Below are 20657 nucleotides of genomic sequence, written 5' to 3' on the forward strand. Positions count from 1 at the left end.
ACACTGTAGCTTTCATCTCCAGAAGTTCAGTTGGGGTGGGGCACCTGGGTGGCTCAGTCAGTTGAGGGTCCGACTTCGGCTCAGGTCATGATCTCGCAGCTTGTGAGTTCGAGCCCTGTGTTGGGCTCTGTGCTGACAGCTCAGAGCCTGGAGCCTGCTTCAGATTCTGTGTCTCTGTCCCTTCCCCACTCATGCCCTGTCTGTCTGTCTCTCTCAAAAATAAATAAACATTAAAAAGTTTAAAACTAAATAAATAAAAGTTCAGTTTGGGTTACTTTGTACCTTCCACATCTCTACTTGACTTTTCCTCTTCGTTTTTGAACATGTGGAATATATATATATATATATATATATATATATATATATATATGTGTGTGTGTGTGTGTGTGTGTGTGTGTGTGTGTGTATATGTATATATGTGTGTGTGTGTGTATATATATATATATATATATATATATATATATATAATGGGTGTTCTGGTTAGTTGAAGACTATACAGAAAGTCTTTTATATTCTGTTGTTATATATATAACTGTTTTTTCCCTGCTACTTCTAATAGCTGTGTTGACTATGAGTCAGCTTCAATTAATTGACTTTTCTCTTCATTATGGGTGTGTTTTCTTGCCTCTGAATGCCAGGTAGTTTTTTTATTGGATCCCAGACATTTCCTTCATTAGACGCTGGATATTTCTGTATTCCTCTAAGTATTCTTAAGCTTTGTTTTGGTATGCAGTTATTTATCAGTCGTTTGATCTCGTAACTTCTAAGACTAGATTGGCAATGCCAGAGCGGCATTTATTTGAGGGCTAATTTTCCCCGCTACTTGGCAAGACTCTTCTGAGCACTCCACCCAAAGCTTGTGAATTACGAGGCTTTCCATTCTCCCTGGTTGTTTCCACCAGGCATTACTCTTGGCCCCGTGGGAGCTCAGTTTACTGTCCCTACCAATTCTTTCAGGTGGTTCTTTTCTCTCATATTCAGACACCTGGCTCCTCTACCCATGCGCCGGAAACATCACAGGTGTACCCTAGCAGGTGAGGAAAGATGACGGCCATGGGTTTTTACAAGACTTCCACGGCCCCCAGTGCTGACAGTGCAGGACCCCACTCTGCTACATGTTATTCATCTTAAAAGAGACCCCATGTGCCACATTAAATGCCTTTATTTAACTATAATATTTGAAAGCCTTTTTTATAATTTGTACAGGTTTGTACAGAAACATGATGTCCACATGCAGGCTGGAGCCAGAAAGTTGCAATATTTTTGTGAATGATGAACAGTTTTGATTTTGCGGGGGTTTTGTCTGCTTTTAGTCAATTTTCAAGTCTCAAACATTTCTGTAGCCCCTAGAAAAATCTCACAGGCCCTGGGCACTGTGCCTACAGAACTCCTGGTTAGTAGCTGTGGGCTTAGAGAGAAAGGAGCAAATGAGACAGCAAGGGTTAGAAGTGCTTAACGGCATCTGGTCGGAGGTGAAAGAAATGAAGGAGAGCAGACGTGGCTCGCCACCCAGCTGGCCTGGGCACAGCCATTTGCGGAGATGGAAGAAGCAGGAGAACGTAGCGGGTAGGCTGGCTTCTAGCTGGCACTGAGACGGACGCTCTCTTAGCAGAAGGAGAAGGGCAACAAGAATACCTAAGTCCTCTCCCTGCACCATAGTGCACACACGTCATCTTGGGCCAGCCTGGAAGATGCGACTTGTCAATACCCGTTTCTGCTGCTCTCCTTACTAATATGAAAAGCATATATCCATACTGACATGATATCCATACTAATAGGAAGGGCCCTGTGGTAAATAAGGGAAGTGCCCGTCTCTAGAACAAACAGTCCCCACGGGCCTATTTTTGTGCTAGAAGGGATGACGTGCTGTCTTCTGGTAACTTGCCCTGTTTCTCAAAGTACCTCCGCTTGCTTCCTTTATCAGCTTTTCAGAGTTTCATAGAAGTTTCCAGGGCCGGCTTCTGTGATGTCAGCCCCCGGAGGAAGTCAAGTCCGTAAGATGAGGCTCTCCAGCTTTGTACGAAAGGTGCTGCTGGAGGTGCCGTCCCCAACAGAGCAGGACTGGCCTCAGGACGATGAAAAGGATTTTGCCTTCAAAGATTCAGAACAGGAGCTGGAATCCCTGCCTCAGCCTTACCGAATGATCCACAAGACGGTGAACCTTCTGTTTGACCAGGCTTGGGAAGTGATCATGAAGAGGGATGCGCTGAGGGAAGCGGAGCACAGCCGGGTCCAGCCCACCATCTACCTTCCGCTTGTAGAAAGCAAGGTACGGAACCGCCGACCAGGAGTCCCTGTTTCCCAGCTGAGTACTTATAAATGAAAACGCCTGATCCGGGGAAGGAATTCCTCCAAGGATCCTTCATTCAATAAGACGGGGGCATTTCTGAAAGATTATAAGCGTGCTGTCGTTGATTAAAATGGGTCTCGTAGTTGCTCCGGGGAAATGGATATTCTGGTTAGTTGAAGACTATACAGAAAGTCTTTTATATTCTGTTGTTATTTAAAAATACTTCTGAATATATTAACCACCCTCTTGCTTGATGGTTGAGAATCTGCCAGTGCCTCAGCTATAGCTCTTTCTGCAGTGTTCTACATGAAAAAAGTACAGGGAATGGGACCACTTGTCCACTCCTCAGAGGGCTCGTGGTCAGGGTTAGTGTTGTGAATGTGTACTTGTTTTCTCTGGCTCCTTTCCCCTAAAAGTAGAATGCTATGACTGTCTTGACGCTTGGCAAGATATTTAGATGAGCACTATTTGGGGTGATGCTGTATCCAGGAAGGACCCACATGCCTCTCTGAAAAGTCAGCTCATATTCTTGCAGATGGGGGCAGCTGAAAAGCATTCCTTTCTTCTTTGTTTTTGTTTTCCCAGCTCAACAAAATGCCAAATTGTATGGCTGTTTCCCAAGACTATGTGTTCATTGGAGGAGCCAAAGGGTTCTCCATCTATAATCTGTACGATGCTAAACGACTGTATATTTGGGAGAAACTTAAGGTTGATGTCACTTCCATCTGGGCCGCAGATTTGGGGAGTGAAATACTTATTGCTCCTGTGGATGAAACGGGTACTCGTTCTTTTTATTTATTTTTTAGCCTAACTTATAAGTGTCCATAGACCGTTCAACTAAATCTCCCTTCCAGGTATGGGTGAGGCCAGACATGGAGAATTCTCCCTGACCACGTAGCATTGACTAACGTCTACAGAACAGGATGGTGTGCCAAGCACTATTCTAACGTTACACATAGGTTGGCCCATTTAACCCTCACAGCAGCCCTAGGAAGTAAGTACAGTTTATTATCCCTGTTTTTCAGAAGAGGCATCTGAGGCACTGAGGTTAAATAACTCACTTGAGGTAACATAGAAGGTAAGGGGTACAGGCGGGATTTGAACCAGCCAACGTGGACCCAGAGTCCCCACCCTTTGGGTACTCAGAAATCTTGCTGCTCATAGAAACCAGGGATTGGTTCTTTTCCCTCAGCTTGAGGATGAATCAGGCCTTCATGAGGACTATTGTATATGGAACCATAGAGAGACTTGGAGGGCCCTGTTTCTACAGGAGAGTGAGTGACCTGACCAGATTGGCATTTTAGGAAGGACACCATGGTAGCAGTCTGAAAAGTCAAAATGAGAGGCAGAGATGTGGTTTTGCAGTAGTTTGCTGGTCCAGGGTTGCAATTCTCTACTATTCCCAAATAAACCCATCTTTTGCTGCTTAAAAAAAAAGAAAAAGAAAAAAAGGGCAGGGAGGGAAACCAAGAAGAAGTGTTGCATTCATCGAAGAGAGAAACTATGAAGTTCCGAACCAAGGCACAGGCTGGTAAAATGAAAAGAAAAATGGTGCTGTGTTCATGTAAGATGTTATCACGGGGGAAGTGATGTGAGCGATATATGGGAACTCAACTATTTTCGCAACTTTTCTACAAGCCTAAAATTAGTTCAAAATAAAAAGTTTAAAAAACAAAAAGGTAAACATAATGGCAAAACTCGGCCAGCAGCGGAATATGCGTATGGGGTAGGTGAGCAGGGATGTGAGTGGGGAGGTGAGAAAAATGGTCCTCCTCTCTGCCTTAGATAATGGGGTGGACGATGATGCCATTCCTTGACAGCAGTCATAGGGGAATAAGGCCTCAGCGGTCTGAGCTGACCACGCGCAGCCCTGGGGCAGCAGGAAGGGGAATGTTGATACTCAGGAGGAGTGGGGCCTAAAGATGGGATCGCATCTATCACGCTGCATGTTTACTTGCTTTCATGTCCGTGTGACCCTCAGTGCAGTGCGCTTGAGGGAAGAGAGTGTCTTGGCTGTCCCTGGGACATTTGTGGTCATGGAGCAGATATCCCTCAGATGTTTAGTGGGTCGAGTTAGACCTGCTTACAGGGTGGGCCCTTTGCCTTTGCCCTTCTGGATTATGGGTATTGGGGCAAGTTATGAGTGTTTTCCAGAGGCTTCCAGGACAAGAGGATGGGCCAGCGTCGGTAGGGAGGATCCAGGAGGGAGAACAGCCTGAACATGTCATGACAGGGGTGGAGGAAAGCAGGGAGACTGAGATCAGCAGGGGCTGTGGAGGGGCCAGGAGGAGGCCTAAGGACCCATGAGCGCACGATGAGAATTCAGAAAGTCAGATATAAAATTCCGGTTCTTCTCTGACTCAATGGTCTGTCACTGATTTTTCCATTTCAGGTATCGCTAGACTGTTTTATTTTTGTAAGGATGGTCTTTTCCTAATCAAAGCCATCAATGAAGTGGTAAGTTCCTGTTCTCTTACCTGTGGCTGGGCTAAGAGCTGTAGCAGATGAAGTTTACTTTTAATATGGAGGTGACGACAGCTGTCCTAGAGTAGAAAGATAGCGACTCTCTGGACAGAGCACCTCCTCTAAGAGATCCGATTAAAAGATGCCCCGCCATCCAAGGGCACATGCTGAATGCCTTGGATTCACTTACCATGTTGTCCAGAGAAGACGCTTACTAAGGAACTCCAGATTGAGCACCAGACTGACACATTCAACAACTACTTAACAAGTCCCTGAATTTTCCAGGCTGCTTCACATCCTGTTCCCTCTGCTGGGAGTATTCTCCTTGCCTCCCTGCCTACCATGTGCGCCTGTTAAATCTCCCTCCTTCCTTACATTTCCCTCAAGACCAGCTCAAATATATCCTCTGAGATACTTTCCCTCTTATGCCCCAAGGACCCGGTCTCTCCCTCCTCTGTCTACCCCCATACGGCACGACTTTCTGTCACGGTGTTTTCTCCACCCTCCATCCTATTTGTTTGTATGACCGCTTCTTCTCTTGGACATAACCTTCTTGAGGGCAGGGGACACTATTCACCCATGCCTCCCCTGCTCCTAGCACACTACCTGTATTCAGTGGGTTCTCAGAAAGTATTTTGTGACTCAATGAACCCACCGTAAAATTTTTAATTGCCTTATAAAAAATACCATTGTCTTGGGGCGCCTGGATGGCTCAGTCGGTTAAGCGTCCGACTTCGGCTCAGGTCACGATCTCGCGGTCCGTGAGTTCGAGCCCCGCGTCAGGCTCTGGGCTGATGGCTCAGAGCCTGGAGCCTCTTCTGATTCTGTGTCTCCCTCTCTCTCTGCCCCTCCCCCATTCATGCTCTGTCTCTCTGTGTCTCAAAAATAAATGTTAAAAAAAAATTAAAAAAAAAATACCATTGTCTTATAAAGAATACCATTGATGGGCATCAAAGGAAGTCAGTGGGGAAGAGAAAGTATTTTCAACAAATGATGCTGGAATGCTAGAATAGTACGTGGGAGGGATGGGGCACCTGGGTGGCTCAATCGGTTGAGCGTCCGACTTTGGTTCAGGTCATGATCTCATGGTTTGTGAGTTCAAGCCCCACATCAGGCTTGCTGCTGTCAGCACAGAGCTCGCTTTTGATCCTCTGTCCCTGCCTCTTTCTCTCTGCCCCTTCCCCACTCATGCTCTCTCTCAAAAATAAAAATAAACATCAAAAAAAAAAAGTGGGAGGGAAAATGAACCTCAGCCTTACTTTATACCATATATAAGAATTAATTCGAGGTGTGCCTGGGTGGTTCAGTTGGTTGAGCGTCTGACTTCAACTCTGGTCATGATCTTGTGGTTCATGGGTTCAAGCCCCGCGTCGGGCTCGGCACTGACAGCTAGAGCCTGGAGCCCGCTTCTGATTCTCTGTCTCCTTCTCTCGCTCTCTGCCCCTCCCCCACTTGTGCACCCGTGCTCGCTCTCTCTCTCTCTCTCTCTCTCTCACAAAATAAATAAATAAACATTTTAAAAAGAATTAATTTGAGGTGGATTACAGGTCTAAATGTAAAGGGTTCTTGAAGAAAACACAAGAAAATATATTTGCTACAATATTTCTTAGGACATGAAGAGCACTGAATATAAAAGAAAAAATTGGTATTGGACTTCATCAAAGTTAAAAACTTCTTATTCTCACAACAAACACAAAAATTGAAGTGGGTCATATGTCTATATGTAAAATCTAAAATCATAAAACCTCTAGAAGAAAACATAAGAGAAAGTCTCGTGACCTGGGGTTAGGCCAAAAGGTTTTAGCTACAACATCAAAAGCACAACATACAGGAAAAAACTGACAAATTGGACTTCATCTAAATTTAAAACTTCTTCTGTAGATGACACTGGTAAAAGAATAAAAAGACAAGCAATAGACTGGGAGAAAATAATTGTAAATCACAGACCCGAGAAATGACTTGAATCCCGAACACGTGATGAACTCTCAAAACACAAACTCGAAAATGAAGGATTAAAAACACCCAGCTTTTAAAATGGGCAAAGGATTTGAAAAGAAAAGACAGCTGACCAAAGAAGCTATTTGGAAAGACAGTAAGATGCTCCACATCCTTAGTCATTGGTGAAATGCAAGTCAAGATCATGATGACCTACCACTGTGCATGTATTAGCCTGGCTAAAATTAAAAAGACCGACCATACCAAGTGCTGACAGGGACACAGACACAGAACAGCTGGAACTCTCGTGCACTGCTGGCGGTCAAGTATAACGGTACAATCGTTGTGGTAGGTTTTATTTTTTTAACTAATTAATTAATTAATTTAATCTCTACGCCCAGCACTGGGCTGAAACTCACAACCCCGACATCAAGGGTTGCTCACTGTACTGCCGGAGCCATTCAGGCGTCCCTTTGGCAGTTTTTTTGAAAAGTTAAACGTACGCCTACCATACAATCCAGGCATTCCACGCCTTGATATTTACACAGGAGAAATAAGAGCATATCTCCATACAGATACGTGCACATGACTGTTTGTAAGCAGCTCTACACGTAAGAGCCAAAACCCAGAAACACCCAAAAGTCCATCAGCACGTGAGTGGATAAGCCAACTGCGGTATGCCCACACGATGGAATGAACTACTAATATTCAGGCACATGACGATGTGGATGCATCTTAAAATAATTACGCCGAGTGAAAGAAATCAGAAACAAAAAGAGTACATACTGAATGATTCCATTTATATAAAATGCTAGAAAATGCAAACTAAGGTAGTGACGGAGAGCATCAGTTTTTGCCTGGGGTGCGGTGGGAGGAAGGTGGAAGGAATGATTACCAAGGGCAGGATGAAACTTTTGGGGGTGATGGATATGTTCACGGTCTTGTGATGGTTTTAAGGGATATACATATGTCGAAACGTCCAATTGTACACTTTCAACATGTAGTTCGGGGGGTGTCTGGGTGGCTCAGTCGGTTAAGCCTCATGATCTCACAGCCCCGCGTCGGTCTCTGTGTTGACGGCTCAGAGCCTGGAGCCCGCTGCGGATTCTGTGTCTCCCTCTCTCTCTGCCCCTCCACCTCTTGCTCTTTCTCTCTCACTCAAAAATAAATAAACATGAAACGTGTAGTTAGTATATGTTATTATATTTCTAATAAAGCTGTTTGAAAAGAATTAAAACTCCTCATCAAAAGATGTTATTAGAGTTCACTCTGTAGCAGGAACTAACTGGAGCCCTGAGAGCCTTGAGCAGCCCCCCTCTCCCACCACTGCCGGCACCAGCCCAGTGACCCTTACACCCCAGGAGGAGCCACCGCTGTCACAGCTGGCCCCGGACAGCATGAGCACAATCCCGAGCAGTGAGGCGGAGGCCCCTGCCCACACCACCTGCCGTGTTGCAGGGAGCACTGGCACCTGCTGGCGGGGACAAGGAGGTCATGGCAACGATGGTTAGGGAACAGTCAGATGGTTCCACATGGAGAACAGACAGGGTTTCATCAGCAGGAAAGACACCAAGGAGGATGTATTTGGACGGCAGATTGCCATAGAGAGTAACCCCAGGAAGGGTCCTTTCGGTGTAGGAGATGGCGAGACGGTGAAGTTTGGTACTGTTGGAGAAGAAAGTGTGTGAGGCAGCAGGTGTTAAGGCCCTGGTGGAATTCAGCACAAGACAGTACATCTGTAGGGGAACACAGCCACCGTGAATGCTGTCCCCGTCTACGGCTGGACCTCCATGCAATCACCAGCAGGATCCCACCTAGTGAGAGTGGGGGAAGGAATGAGGGGTCAGAAGGTGCCCCTGAAGGTCAGGCCCCGCAGCATTGGGCCCGGTGCAGGCAACAGTCCCTACCTGTGTACAGGCAGAGACCCGCCATACCACACCAACCCTCCTGCGCAGGAAGAATGGATGGAGGGGGTTGACAAGCAGGGCGCAGAACCAGGTACACCAGTGAGAGAATCTGTATTGGGGGAAAATCAAGATGAGAGCCAAGGTCAGCAGCCACCTCAACCCCGCAACTTCTGTTACTAATGCAAACGCCCAGAAAACCTAAGCCATAAGATGGCAGAGGGACAAAAGCAGCCAAGAATTCAGGTGAGACTTCCTGGTTCCCAAGGCGGAGCAGGGCGGGGCTGAGTAAATGCAGGCTTACCAACTCTTCCACCGCCCGCTTCAGTCCTCTGACAAGACGTGATCAGGAAAAATAAACCACCTGGATTACACCAAGATAAGAGGTGCACGGTGAAGGAATGCTTCAACAAAATGACAAGGCAGCCTAGGGAATGGGAGAAGGTATCTGCAAACGATACACCTGACAAAGAGTTTGGATCCAAAATAAACAACGGACTGATACAACTCAACAGCCAAAACCAAATAATCCAATGACAAACTGGGCAGAAGACACGAACAGACATTTCCCTAAAGAAGACATCTAGACGGTCAATTGACACAGGCAGAGATGCTCAACATGACTCATCATCAGGGAAATGCAAATCGAAACCACAATGAGATATTGCCTCGTACCTCTCAGAATGGCTAGACTCAAAAAGACAGTAATAACAAGTATTGGCGAGGACGTGGAAAAAAAGGAACCCTCGTGCACTGTCGGTGGGAATGCAAACTGGTGCAGCCACTTTGGAAAACAGTATGGAGGTTCCTCAGAAAATTAAAAATAGAACTACCCTATGATCCAACAATTGCACTAGTGGGGATTTAACCAAAGAAAATGAAAACACTAATTCAAAAAGATATACGTACCTCTCTGTGTTTCCTGTAGCGTTATTTACAGTAGACAAATTATGGAAGCAACCCAAGTGTCCATCGACTGATGAATGGATACAGAAGATGAGGTATATATATACACACAATGGAATATTACTCAGCCATAAAAAGAGAATGAAATCTTGTCATTTGCAACAACATGGATGGAACTAGAGAGTATTATGCAAAGTGAACTAAGTTAGAGAAGGACAAATACCATATGATTTTGCTCATATGTGGATTTTAAGAAACAAAAACAAACAAAGAAAAAAGAGAAACAGACTCTTAAATACAGAAAACTGATTGGTGGTTGCTGGAGGGGAGGGAACTGGGGGACGGGGGAAATAGAAAAGAAATGATTATGAAATCCCAGCAGTAAGGGGCAAACGAAAGATCAGAGCTGAAGACCTTGTTTTTCTACTGTTGACCAGACAACTGGAACTAGTGTCACTATTTATGCCAGCATCTGTTTTTTTTTTTAATGTTTATTTATTTAAAAAAGAATTTAAATGTTTATTGAGAGAGAGAGAGAGAGACAGCATGAATAGGGGAGGAACAGAGAGAGAGGGAGACACAGAATCAGAAGCAGGCTCCAGGCTCCGAGCTGTCAGCACAGAGCCCGATGCAGGGCTCGAACTCACAAATCCAGAGATCATGACCTGAGCCGAAGTCAGACGCTTAACCAGCTGAGCCACCCAGACACCCCTGTTTGTTTATTTATTTTGAGACAGAGTGCAGAAGCAGGAGGGGGACAGAGAGAGGGGGGAAGGGGGAAATCCCTAGCAGGTTCTGCACTGTCAGGGCAGAGCCCCATGTGGGGCTCAATCTCACCAAATGCAAGATCATGACCTAAGCAGAAATCAAGAGTTAGATGCTCAACCGACTGAGTCACCCAGGTACCCCTGATTTTTATTTTTACCTGAAGATGTCTCTTTTTGGTAATACCAAATGGGTTTTTCAAAAAGCCTTTTTTTTTTTAATATACTTTTTTAATGGTTTTAAAATTGTTTCGTATCTAGCCAAGTTGAGATTTTTAAGCACCTCATTTTTAATTTGCAATAAAACATTACAACTTGATTTTTTTTCAAAAAGTCAACAAAATGCAAGCACCTGTTAATAAAGTTCTTTTTTTTTTTTTTTAATGTTTATTCATTTTTGAGAGAGAGAGAGAAGGCAGGGGCAGAGAGAGAGGGAGGCACAGAATCTGAAGCAGGCTCCAGGCTCCAGGCTCCAAGCTGTCAGCACAGAGCCTGAATAAAGGCCTTAAAAATAATAATACTTATCTTTGGGGCGCCTGAGTGGCTCAGTCAGTTAAGCATCCAACTTCAGCTCAGATCACGATCTCATGGTTCGTGAGTTCGAGCCCCACATCGGGCTCTCTGCTGTCAGCACAGAGCCCACTTTGGATCCTCTGTCCCCTCTCTGCCCCTCCCCTGCTCATCCTCTCTCTCTCAAAATAAATAAACTTAAAATATTACTACTACTACTAATTATCTTTGTTATTATAAAGATACAATTAAGAAAATTAAAAAGCAAGTCATAGACAACCATAAACATGGAGTCTCTCACCTGGCCTGAAATTCGAGTAGATTTCATACTAGGGTTACAGTCAGTCTCTACTTGCTATGGACTAAATGTTTGTGTCCCCACAAAATCTGGGTTGAAATCCTAATCCCCATTGTGATGATAGTGGGAGGTGGGACCTTTGGGAGGTGTTTAGGTCATGAAGACAGAGCCTTCATCAAGGACAAGGGCAAGGGATTAGTGCCCTTATATGAGGCCTAGGAGAGCTCCCTCAACCCTTCTGCCATGTAAGGACACACTGGGAAGGTGGCAGGCAGGAAATCTGTGAACCAGGAAATGGGCCCTTAGCAGGCACTGCATCGGCCAGGTTCTTGAAGTCCTTGGAAATCTTAGATTTCCAGCCTCCAGGACTGTGAGAGATAAAGGTTCATCGTTTGTGAGCCATCCAGTCTATGGTATTTTGTTATAGCAGCCGGAACAGACAGAGGCACTGCTAAGGTCCAGATGGAGCCTTTCTTCAAGTGGCTGACCAGAGTTTTCAGTAGAACTTTCTTCATCTCATTTTGAATAACTGAGTGCTGGCGCAGGTCTTTAGAGTTTGCAGATATGACCAGGAGAACAGATAGTATGCAATCACCACAACCATCTGGAGTATTTAAAAAACCAGGAAGTAAGTCCAAAAACGTTCAGGCAGAAAATCGAGTTCTGCTTCTTTACATACGATCTTGACCAACTCCTGTACAAAAATGGGAAGTATGAAGCATTTCGAGACATCTTTTTTGTGTCACGAGCTTTAAAAGGACTCATGTTTCCTGGTATGAACCCCAAGAGACCCCGAAACACACTCCCGTCTGTCCTCAGGCTGAGCTCCCTCTTTCCGCCCCTCTCTTCTTCCCAGGACGATATCAGCAAGCAAACCACCTGTCTGAAGACGGAGATCTCCCACGGAGGCGACTTCGCAGCCTTCCTCCTACAAGGCAAGATTAACCAAAGGTGGTTGAGAAGGTTCAGATGTGTAGTCTCTTGAGACGACCACCTTGTTTCCAAACGTTTTTATTTAGAAATAATTTACAGAAACGTTGCAAAGATTTACAGAAGAGCTACAAAGATAGGTACAGAGTTCCCCTGCACCCTTCGCCCAGCTTCCCCAATACCGACATTTAATGTGACCATTTGTCAAAATTAAGCAATGACATTGGTACAATACTATTAACTAAAGTTTTTTTTCCCCCCCAGATTTCACCAGTTTTTCCACTAATAGTTCTGTTCCAAGGCTCAGTTCAGGATGTCATATTATATTTACTCATCGTGTCTTCTTAGTCTACTCCCATCTATGACAATTTCTTGGTCTTTGTTTTCCTTGACCTTGACGCTTTTTTGAAGAATACCGATTAGATATTTTGCACTATGTCTCTCAATTTCAATTTGCCTGCTATTTTTCTCAGGATTCAACTGGGGTTAAGGATTTGGGGGAAATGCCACAGGGGTGAAGTGCTCTCGTCACTGTATATCAGGGTGTATGTGCTAGCGACATCACCTGCCTAACAGGTGTCTGCCAGATTCCTCCATTGATAAAACACTTCCCTTCCCATACTCTGTTAGAAGCAAGTCACTATGCCTGGACCACACTCTGGGGCAGAGGATTTAAGCCTCTCTACCTCTTTGAGGTAGGAGGATCAAAGAATTTGGAGGCATATATTGAAACCGCCACAGTAATGATAAACACGAGGCAACGCACGTATCCTGGGTCCCCTTAAAGGATGGCCACCAGTTCTAGCATTCATCTTGGATCCTACCTGCTGTAATCATTACTATGGTGATAGGACATATTTTATTCAAGTGACTGTTAGCTTGATTTTTAACTTTGGGCCTCTATTTATATTCTTGCCCCGGGCCCCTCAAATGTGAAGTGCTTGAGAGAAAGCGTATACTTCATAATGTTTTATGCATCAAAGGAAGCTTTTATACTCTTTAGTAGTTCCTGGGGCTGCCCCAACCAAGCACCACAAACCGGGTGGCTCAAAACCAAAGATATTTATTCTCTCACAGGACTGGGGGGCGGAAGTCTGAAATCCACGTGTCCAGATGATTACTTTCTAGAGGAAACACTGAGCCAGATGCCCACACCATGGGAAAGCAAGCCTTCCCAGGTTGACAGGAATTCCGGATAGGAGCTGAGTGCGTTTCTATGATGAGTTAAAGCCCCACAGTCACTTCCGTGGGTTGTGACTTCCTCTAATATCAGCCAGAAGAATTCTCTTGAGCGATCTCTCCCAATTCTAGCCCTTAGCCATGCCCCTCTCAGTTACTGAGGCTGTTTATACCACCGTCCTCCCCAGATGGGAAAAACTGTAAGACAGAATGTCACTGGAATTTACCATTTGGAACCTAGAAAACATGGGGACCGGCCAGAGCAGGCAGCTTGGTTAAAAAACGGTCATATCAGTGCTGTGAGTGGGAGGGGCCCTGTTTCCTTCAGGTGGCAGAGGCCCGTCGGGAGGGGCTCACCAGCTCTCCAGGAGCAAGGACTTGCAATGACATCTCCTTCCGTTTGTCAAAGTTGCCGTTCCGAGGGCTCCAGCAGGTCTCTGGGCCAGGGGTTCTGAGACGACAGGCCATCCCTCACAGGAGACTTATCGCCTGCTCGCGATTGCTCAACGGGTCCGTGGTTTCCCAATGCAGGAACCGGAGATATTTGGCTGGATGTGTACAGATTGCCCAAGGAGTCTTGGCTCAAGGAAGTGGAGCACCCCCAACTTGCTATAAATCCAAAGAAGAAAGTCAGACAGTTGCAACTGGTAGGAGACATCTCCCTTTCCCATGGATAGGTTTCTCCTTACCCTTGACCCACATCCAAACTAAATCCTCCTTGGAATTTCAAGATGAAGGGGGCCCTACAGAGGCTGTAGGAGAGGACAGCAGGTGCTCCGGCCCACGACTCCAAAGTCGATTTGCTTTGGTTAAAACGAGATATTAAAAAATAGAGGTGTCTTCAGCGGTGGGAGCCCCACTCTGTCTCTGGTCTGAGAGTCGCCTCTGTACCAAAGCCGCTCCCAGGCATTTCGGGTAGGGGGTCATCTTTTATCCTGACTCCTGCTTCATTGGTAATTTTTTTCCCCATCTGGGCTGAAATAATCCTTTCATGCCTTGCATTCCACTGAATTTCCCAGATTATGGTATAAACAGGTTGTTCTTGATATATGGGAATACAGTATATATATTTTTCACATTATTCTTAGAAATCAGGAGCTCTACCATTTCGGGTTATTTATTTTTATTTTTTAGTTTTTTTAAAGTAATCTCTACGTCCAGCATAGGGCTCGAACTCACAACCCCGAGATCTTGAGTTGCATGCTCTACCAACTGAGCCAGCACAGGCCCCCACTTCAGTTTAATTATATGTGGACCTCGTGCTGTGTCTTTAAAATATAGTTCCTCAGTAAATATTATTCTGAGACCTGATCTGCTCATCCATCCAATATGCACTTACTAGTTTTTAACCAGCAACAATTATTAATTGGGTGAGCTTTTAAAACACACTGTATCAGGTGCAAAAGACTTATGAACTTATTAATATAGGAGAGTGAGTTTGAGACTCACATTCACCACTGAGTTCACTGAGTGGCTTCAAACAAATGCCTTTTCTCCCCAGTGAATGTCTTCAAAGAGGGGTGTAGTCCTGATCACTGGAAGAGTTACCAGCCCAGAGATCTTCCTCCTCTAAACTCTTACAGAATTTATTTCTTATACCTCTTTTTTGGCATTTCCCCATATACTACCTTGAATTTTAGTTATCCTTTTGTGCATGAAAGTTTGTTTTTTTTTTTATTAACTAGATAATTTTCTGGACTGTTAAGAACACACCTTCTACTCCTTATTAACCAACCACACAGTATCATACTCTGTATCCAAAAGATACATTTTTTTTGAGGGCTTAATTTATTATCCAACTGGGAAAACTACCTTGGAAAGGGGATGTTTCTCACCATAATTCACTCAGTTTCCATAACTGAGAACCAACCAAATATCACCAGTCCCGGGGGTAGTCCTGGTACTGTGAATTACATGTAGAGTTGGTTAAATAAAATTGCCAACATCGCCAATATATTTTGCCAATCAGGAATATTCACTTCGACTTAGATTTTTATAATGGCTTCCTGACTGATCTCCTTACCTCTGTTCATTCATTTTTCCTCGTATCATTATTTCCAGTTTCCCCTACTACATTTTAAGATCTTAGACAGTAGGGATCGTGTGTTAAATATCCTGCAGGCCAGAGGACCACACAAATATCGGTCCTCTGTTTCTTTCTACAGGTCACTACTGCCAACAGTAACAGGGGAAGAAAGAGATTCAGAGGAGGTGGGGGGACGTACATCAAGCCTATTATGAATTAATTTCTCACTTTTTTCCTCAGAATACTCCTGATTCTGTGACTTCAGATAATTTGGAAATGGTAAGGAACTTTATGTATTTTTTTAATGTTTATCTTTGAGAGAGGGAATGAGGCAGAGTGTGAGCAGGGGAGGGCCAGAGAGAGGGAGACACAGCATCCGAAGCAGGCTCCAGGCTCCAAGCTGTCAGCACAGAGCCCAACGCAGGGCTCAAACCCACGAACCGTGAGAACATGACCTGAGCCGAAGTCGGACGCCCAACCGACTGAACCACCCAGGCGCCCCAATGGTAAGGAACTTCAAAGAAAATCTCCAGGGAGACAGATTCAAGCCGCATGCTATAGATTTTTATTTTGACTTGAAATTTACTTTAAATATCAAGTATACTAGTGAAATGTTCCAACAGGGCACTCTTTTCAGATACTCTGTGATTTAATCTCATGCCTCATCCATGGAGAATTGTCCCCTATCCTTGAGGATAATTGACCCAAGTCAGTTGTCCAGAGATAGATTTCCAAGAAGACACAGGGGGTTAAATTTCAGGGCCCCTCACTTGTATGGCCCCTTCCAAGGCCCTGTGAGGGGTCTGACCAATGTGTTCACATGTATTTTTTTTGTGAAATTAGCAAAAGTAATATTTTAACCAGTCACTTAGGACCACTGTCTGTTTTCACTCAAACTTCCCCTGTCACATTTCCCCCCATACTGGGTGGTATTAGGGTGGCTATGGGCATTTTGTGTTGAAAATTTTGTGTTCTTTCTTTTAGAGACCCCTAAAATGTATATACTCAGGTCCCATGAAACCCAATTTGCCCCTGCCAAAATAACAGCCCATTCCACCAAGCCAAGTTTCTTGGGGGGCTTCATCTCTGTATTGGGATACCTTAGAGAATAGAGTGGCTTCCCCGGGGCGGGGGGCTTCCCAGCTCTCCCTTTGAGGCCAAGAGCATACCATGCTTTCCAGTGTGTGTGTGTGTGGGGGGGGTGCAAACTAATGGAATACTATGGCATCTCATGTAATTTTCACTGATCTCTTCATATTTTTTTATTGGCCACTGAGGTTTTCTTTGAATTGCCTGCCTGTATCACTTGCTCGTTATATATTTTCTTCCAGTTTGTTGTTTCCCTTTTTCCTTGGTTTATGTGCTTTTCTGTTGTAAAGAAGTTATAAGTTTTGATGCAGTTGGAGTTTTTTTTTTTTTATACCCATCGCACGTAAGTAGGCTTTCCCTACCTCAAGGTTATAAATAAATTCTCCTGTGGTTTCTTCTAATAATCTCAGAGTTTCATTTTTGACATTTCCCTCTTTAATTCATAGGGGAGTGTCTTTTGTGAATAGAGTGAGGAAGGAGCCAACTTTCATCTGTTTCTTTTAAGTAGCCAATTGTCACACAAATATTTTTGAGTCATCTTTTCCCATTTGTTTTGAAATGTGACCTTTTATCATTCCTATTTTATTTCTATGTTCTTTATCCTATTCCATTAAAATACTCATCTGCCTGCACCAAGACCTTAATGAACTTTGGAGCAAAACTGCCAGGATTCTAATCTCGTCAATGCCACGTGCTAGCGGGGTGACCTTATTGTGTATTTTCTGTTCTATTTTCCATATTTTTGTTGTTGTTCTACCCTTGGGGAGAGCTCATCTGCTCAGTGTCTCCACTCTCTGAGTTTTTCATTTTTGCTATCATATTTTCATTTACAAGAGCCTCCCCCTTTTTTCTTTCTTTTCTCTTTTCTTTCTTTCATAAATGTTAATGACTTTCCTAAAAACATTTATGGTAATTTTTGATGTTTCTTCTCCATGTTTGGTCTATTTCCCCAAAGTTGCTTTTTTCCCTACTATTTGTTTTGGTCTCTGTCTTTCCAAACGGACACTTTCTTCACTTGGCTCTCTACTCCTATCTAAAGGTAGGGGTCACTGAGAAACTGACAGGAAGCCAGCCCTGTGGGCATGGGTGGGGCTTGTTAACTGGTTTTGCTAAAGGGTACCCCAGCTGGGCTGCAGTGTTGGGACACGCTCCTGTCTGTGTCTTGAGACTACAGGTTTCCCCTGCTGTCCTTAAGTAGAGCGTGCCTATGAAACACCTTTCTAAGCCAACATGGGGTAAAGTGAAGAAGCAATTACCACTAACTTACGTGGGACAACGTTTGAGCATTCCCAGACCCCCAAAATAACCTCTCTTAGGCTTGCTAATGTATGTACAAGATAAATCGACATGAAGCACAGATGCTCACAGACACCGGGGAAAGCTATGGTGCGCGGCGCCCACAGGCTGGGTGCGGCTCCCCGGGAAGGATGTGGGCGAGGCCTCGCTTACCGCTCAGTGCAGGTGCTACCTTTACTCTAACAACCCAGCTCTCACCTGAGTTGCAGAGGCGGTTGGGGAACATGCCTTGGGGTGTGGGAGGGGTGACCTCAACATTCAGTATGTAAACTTTAACTGCATTCTGTCCGCTACTTGCAGTTAGGGAGTCTAAGAGTTTAAAAGCGTCTTAAAGAGATTTTCAACCAATCCTGTTGAATCCAGAGACACCTGAGCTGTCATTTTCTTGAGTCTTTAGGGCCTTTGTGATGTGAATCAAGTGACTCCCAGGCTTTCTCCCCGGGTTCAGATCTTTCTTAGGTCTGCTAAATCATTTAGCCACCTGCTTCCCAAGTCCAAAATTTTCTTGCTTTTGTTTCCTTTTTATTCTCTTATTCCTTACGAGTTTATTTTTTTAATGTTTATTTTTATTTTTGAGAGGGAGAGACAGAGCACAAGCAGGGGAGGGTAGAGAGTGAGGGAGACAGAAGCAGGCTCTGAGCTGTCCGCACAGAGCCCAACGCAGGGCTCGAACCCACGAACCGTGAGATCATGACCTGAGCCGAAGTTGGACGCTTAACCGACTGAGCCACCCGGGCACCCCTATTCCTTTTTTAAAAAGCACCTTCCTGTCATTTTCATGGGGTTTCAGGAAGGAGAGATGTTAAATGTTACCCGTTCACACTACCATCTATATTTTCTAGCTAGTTATCGCTGATCCGAGGCTGTATCAGTATTCATCAACTCATTTGCGCAAAGAAGTTGTAAGGATATCAAGTTTCAGAGAACTGGAAGGCACAAGGGAGGGTAGGCAGTGAAAACAGTGTAGCCAGAACTCTACTACCACTACTCCTGACCATCACCCCCCCCCCCCAAGAGACACAGCCACCAAAGGTGATGCTGGGCTTTCCATGATGGCTCTGTCACTGGGCTCTTGACATGGCCACCTCCACTGTGAATAATTTCTCTCCTGCTTCTGGATCTCTGTGTCACTTCCTCAAGAGTCACAGTCCCAGGCAGGAGCACACAGCTGGTTGAGCCTTGGTCATGTGCCAACACCCTAACCTCCAAGGGACAGAAAGAAGAATCTGGTCCCTTCAGTTCCTTAGAGGGAGACAGATTCTCCCAGACTCACACCATAGGTGAGTCCCCTCAAGGTAGAAAAGATGTTGAGGGCTGGATAGCCAAAATGATGACAATGGCCACTACACTAGTACATGGGGAAGCTATCGATTTTTGTATGTTGATCTTATATTCGGCCAAGATTACGGTGAGGTCAGCAAAACATAGACACTGTTGGGGTCATGCAAGTGTGGGGGTGGGCACCTAAGAGTGAGTGCCTCCTGAAAGTGCCTCACTTCCTTTATTTACCCTAGTCTCAGGACTGTTGGCCTTTCTACTGAAGTTCTAATGGTTTGCCAGCTGACACTGCTGGATTTTCTAGCTAGACAACCATAACTATAAATACTGACAACTTTTCCTCTCTCAAGTCTTTATTTCTCCTATTTATTGTTCTTGCCTTGTTCTATGTTCTAGGATATCTAGGAAAATGCTGAATAGTCATGGTGTGATAGACTATCCAGGATGTAACAGGGGTCCTCCAGCTGTTTGCCTATTATGCCCGAAGCTTACTATAGGTGTTTGAAATAAATATCCTTTATCAAGATAAGCATGTGTTCTTCTAGCCTCCGTTTGCTAGGAGTTTGTTGTTTGTATGTTTTTTAATTAGGAATGGACATTGACCAAATACTTTCTCATCTTTTGAGAAGAGCTTTCTTCCTTCATCTGCTTCATCTGCTTTCTTCCTTCATCTGCTAATGTAGTAGGTTACATTAATAGATTTTCTAATGTTGAAACATTCTTTGTAAAATATGTTTTAATGTTTCTTTATTTTGAGAGAGAGAGAGAGAGAGAGTGAGTGTGTGGGGGGGGAGGGGCAGAAAGAGAGCGGGACAGAGAGAAACCCAAGCACCCTCCATGCTGTTAGCACAATGCCCGGAGCGGGACTTGATCTCAAGAACCGTGAGATCATGATCTGAGCTGACATCAAAGGTTGGACACTTAACCCATTGAGCTACTCAGGTGCTCCAAAACTTTCTTACTTCCATTCTTGGGTAATCCATGCTTGATAATAATTCATTTAATTATACTTCAGTGTGTTTTGCTAATATTAAAGTCCTAAATAAAATACCAGCAAAGCAAACTGATAGTTCTGTATTCATAGATAGTATCTAAATTCAAACATGAGATTGGCCTATAGTGGTGTTTTTTTTTTCTTGTGGATTTCTTAACACAATTTTGTATTAGTGTTATGCTAGCCTTGTAAAGAAAGTTGGATGTCATTTTTTGTTTTTTGTTTTTTTACCTCTAGGTCTATAAAAATCTTATGTTTTCAATTTCTTCTATGGTTATTAGTCCATCGTTTCAAAAACTTTTGAGCCAATTTCAGTCAGAAGTCATTTATTAGTGTAGATATATAACTATAGATATATGTAAATATGTTTCTCCTATAGTATGAAAATTAAAATCTGTCTCTTACATTATTCCCCTTCCTTGTTCATAATGGATCTAGCTCACTGATTTTTGTTTTGTTTTGTTTTGATGTTATCTATTTTAAGAGCGAGAGAGACAGAGCACGAGCAAGGGAGAGGCAGAGAGAGAGGGAGACACAGAATCCAAAGCAGGCTCCAAGCTCTGAGCTGTCAGCACAGAGCCAACGCGGCGCTCGAACTCAGGGAATGTGAAATCATGACCTGAGCTCAAGTCGGACGCCTAACCGACTGAACAACCCAGGCGCCCCCTAACTCACTGATTTTAACTTGCCAATATTTTGTTAATTTTACATCTGTGTTCATGAAGGATATTTTTTGTTTTCTTTCTCTTTCCTTCCTTCCTTCCTTCCTTCCTTCCTTCCTTCCTTCCTTCCTTC

General features: G+C 44.2%; 1 protein-coding gene across 1 annotated transcript in view; it reads left to right on the forward strand.

Moving 5' to 3' along the window:
• WDR93 (WD repeat domain 93) overlaps positions 1–20657 on the forward strand; it is a 49798-nt gene that overhangs the window by 6097 nt on the left and 23044 nt on the right. Inside the window, exons 2-7 of the mRNA XM_049614279.1 lie at positions 1925–2269; positions 2876–3068; positions 4683–4747; positions 11927–12005; positions 13711–13826; positions 15446–15484. Coding sequence (XP_049470236.1) covers positions 1967–2269; positions 2876–3068; positions 4683–4747; positions 11927–12005; positions 13711–13826; positions 15446–15484 — 795 coding nt within the window. The 5' untranslated portion in view covers positions 1925–1966. The remainder of the gene's footprint in view (positions 1–1924; positions 2270–2875; positions 3069–4682; positions 4748–11926; positions 12006–13710; positions 13827–15445; positions 15485–20657) is intronic.

This window comes from Panthera uncia, assembly GCF_023721935.1.
Source record: "Panthera uncia isolate 11264 chromosome B3 unlocalized genomic scaffold, Puncia_PCG_1.0 HiC_scaffold_2, whole genome shotgun sequence".
Taxonomy (NCBI): domain Eukaryota; kingdom Metazoa; phylum Chordata; class Mammalia; order Carnivora; family Felidae; genus Panthera; species Panthera uncia.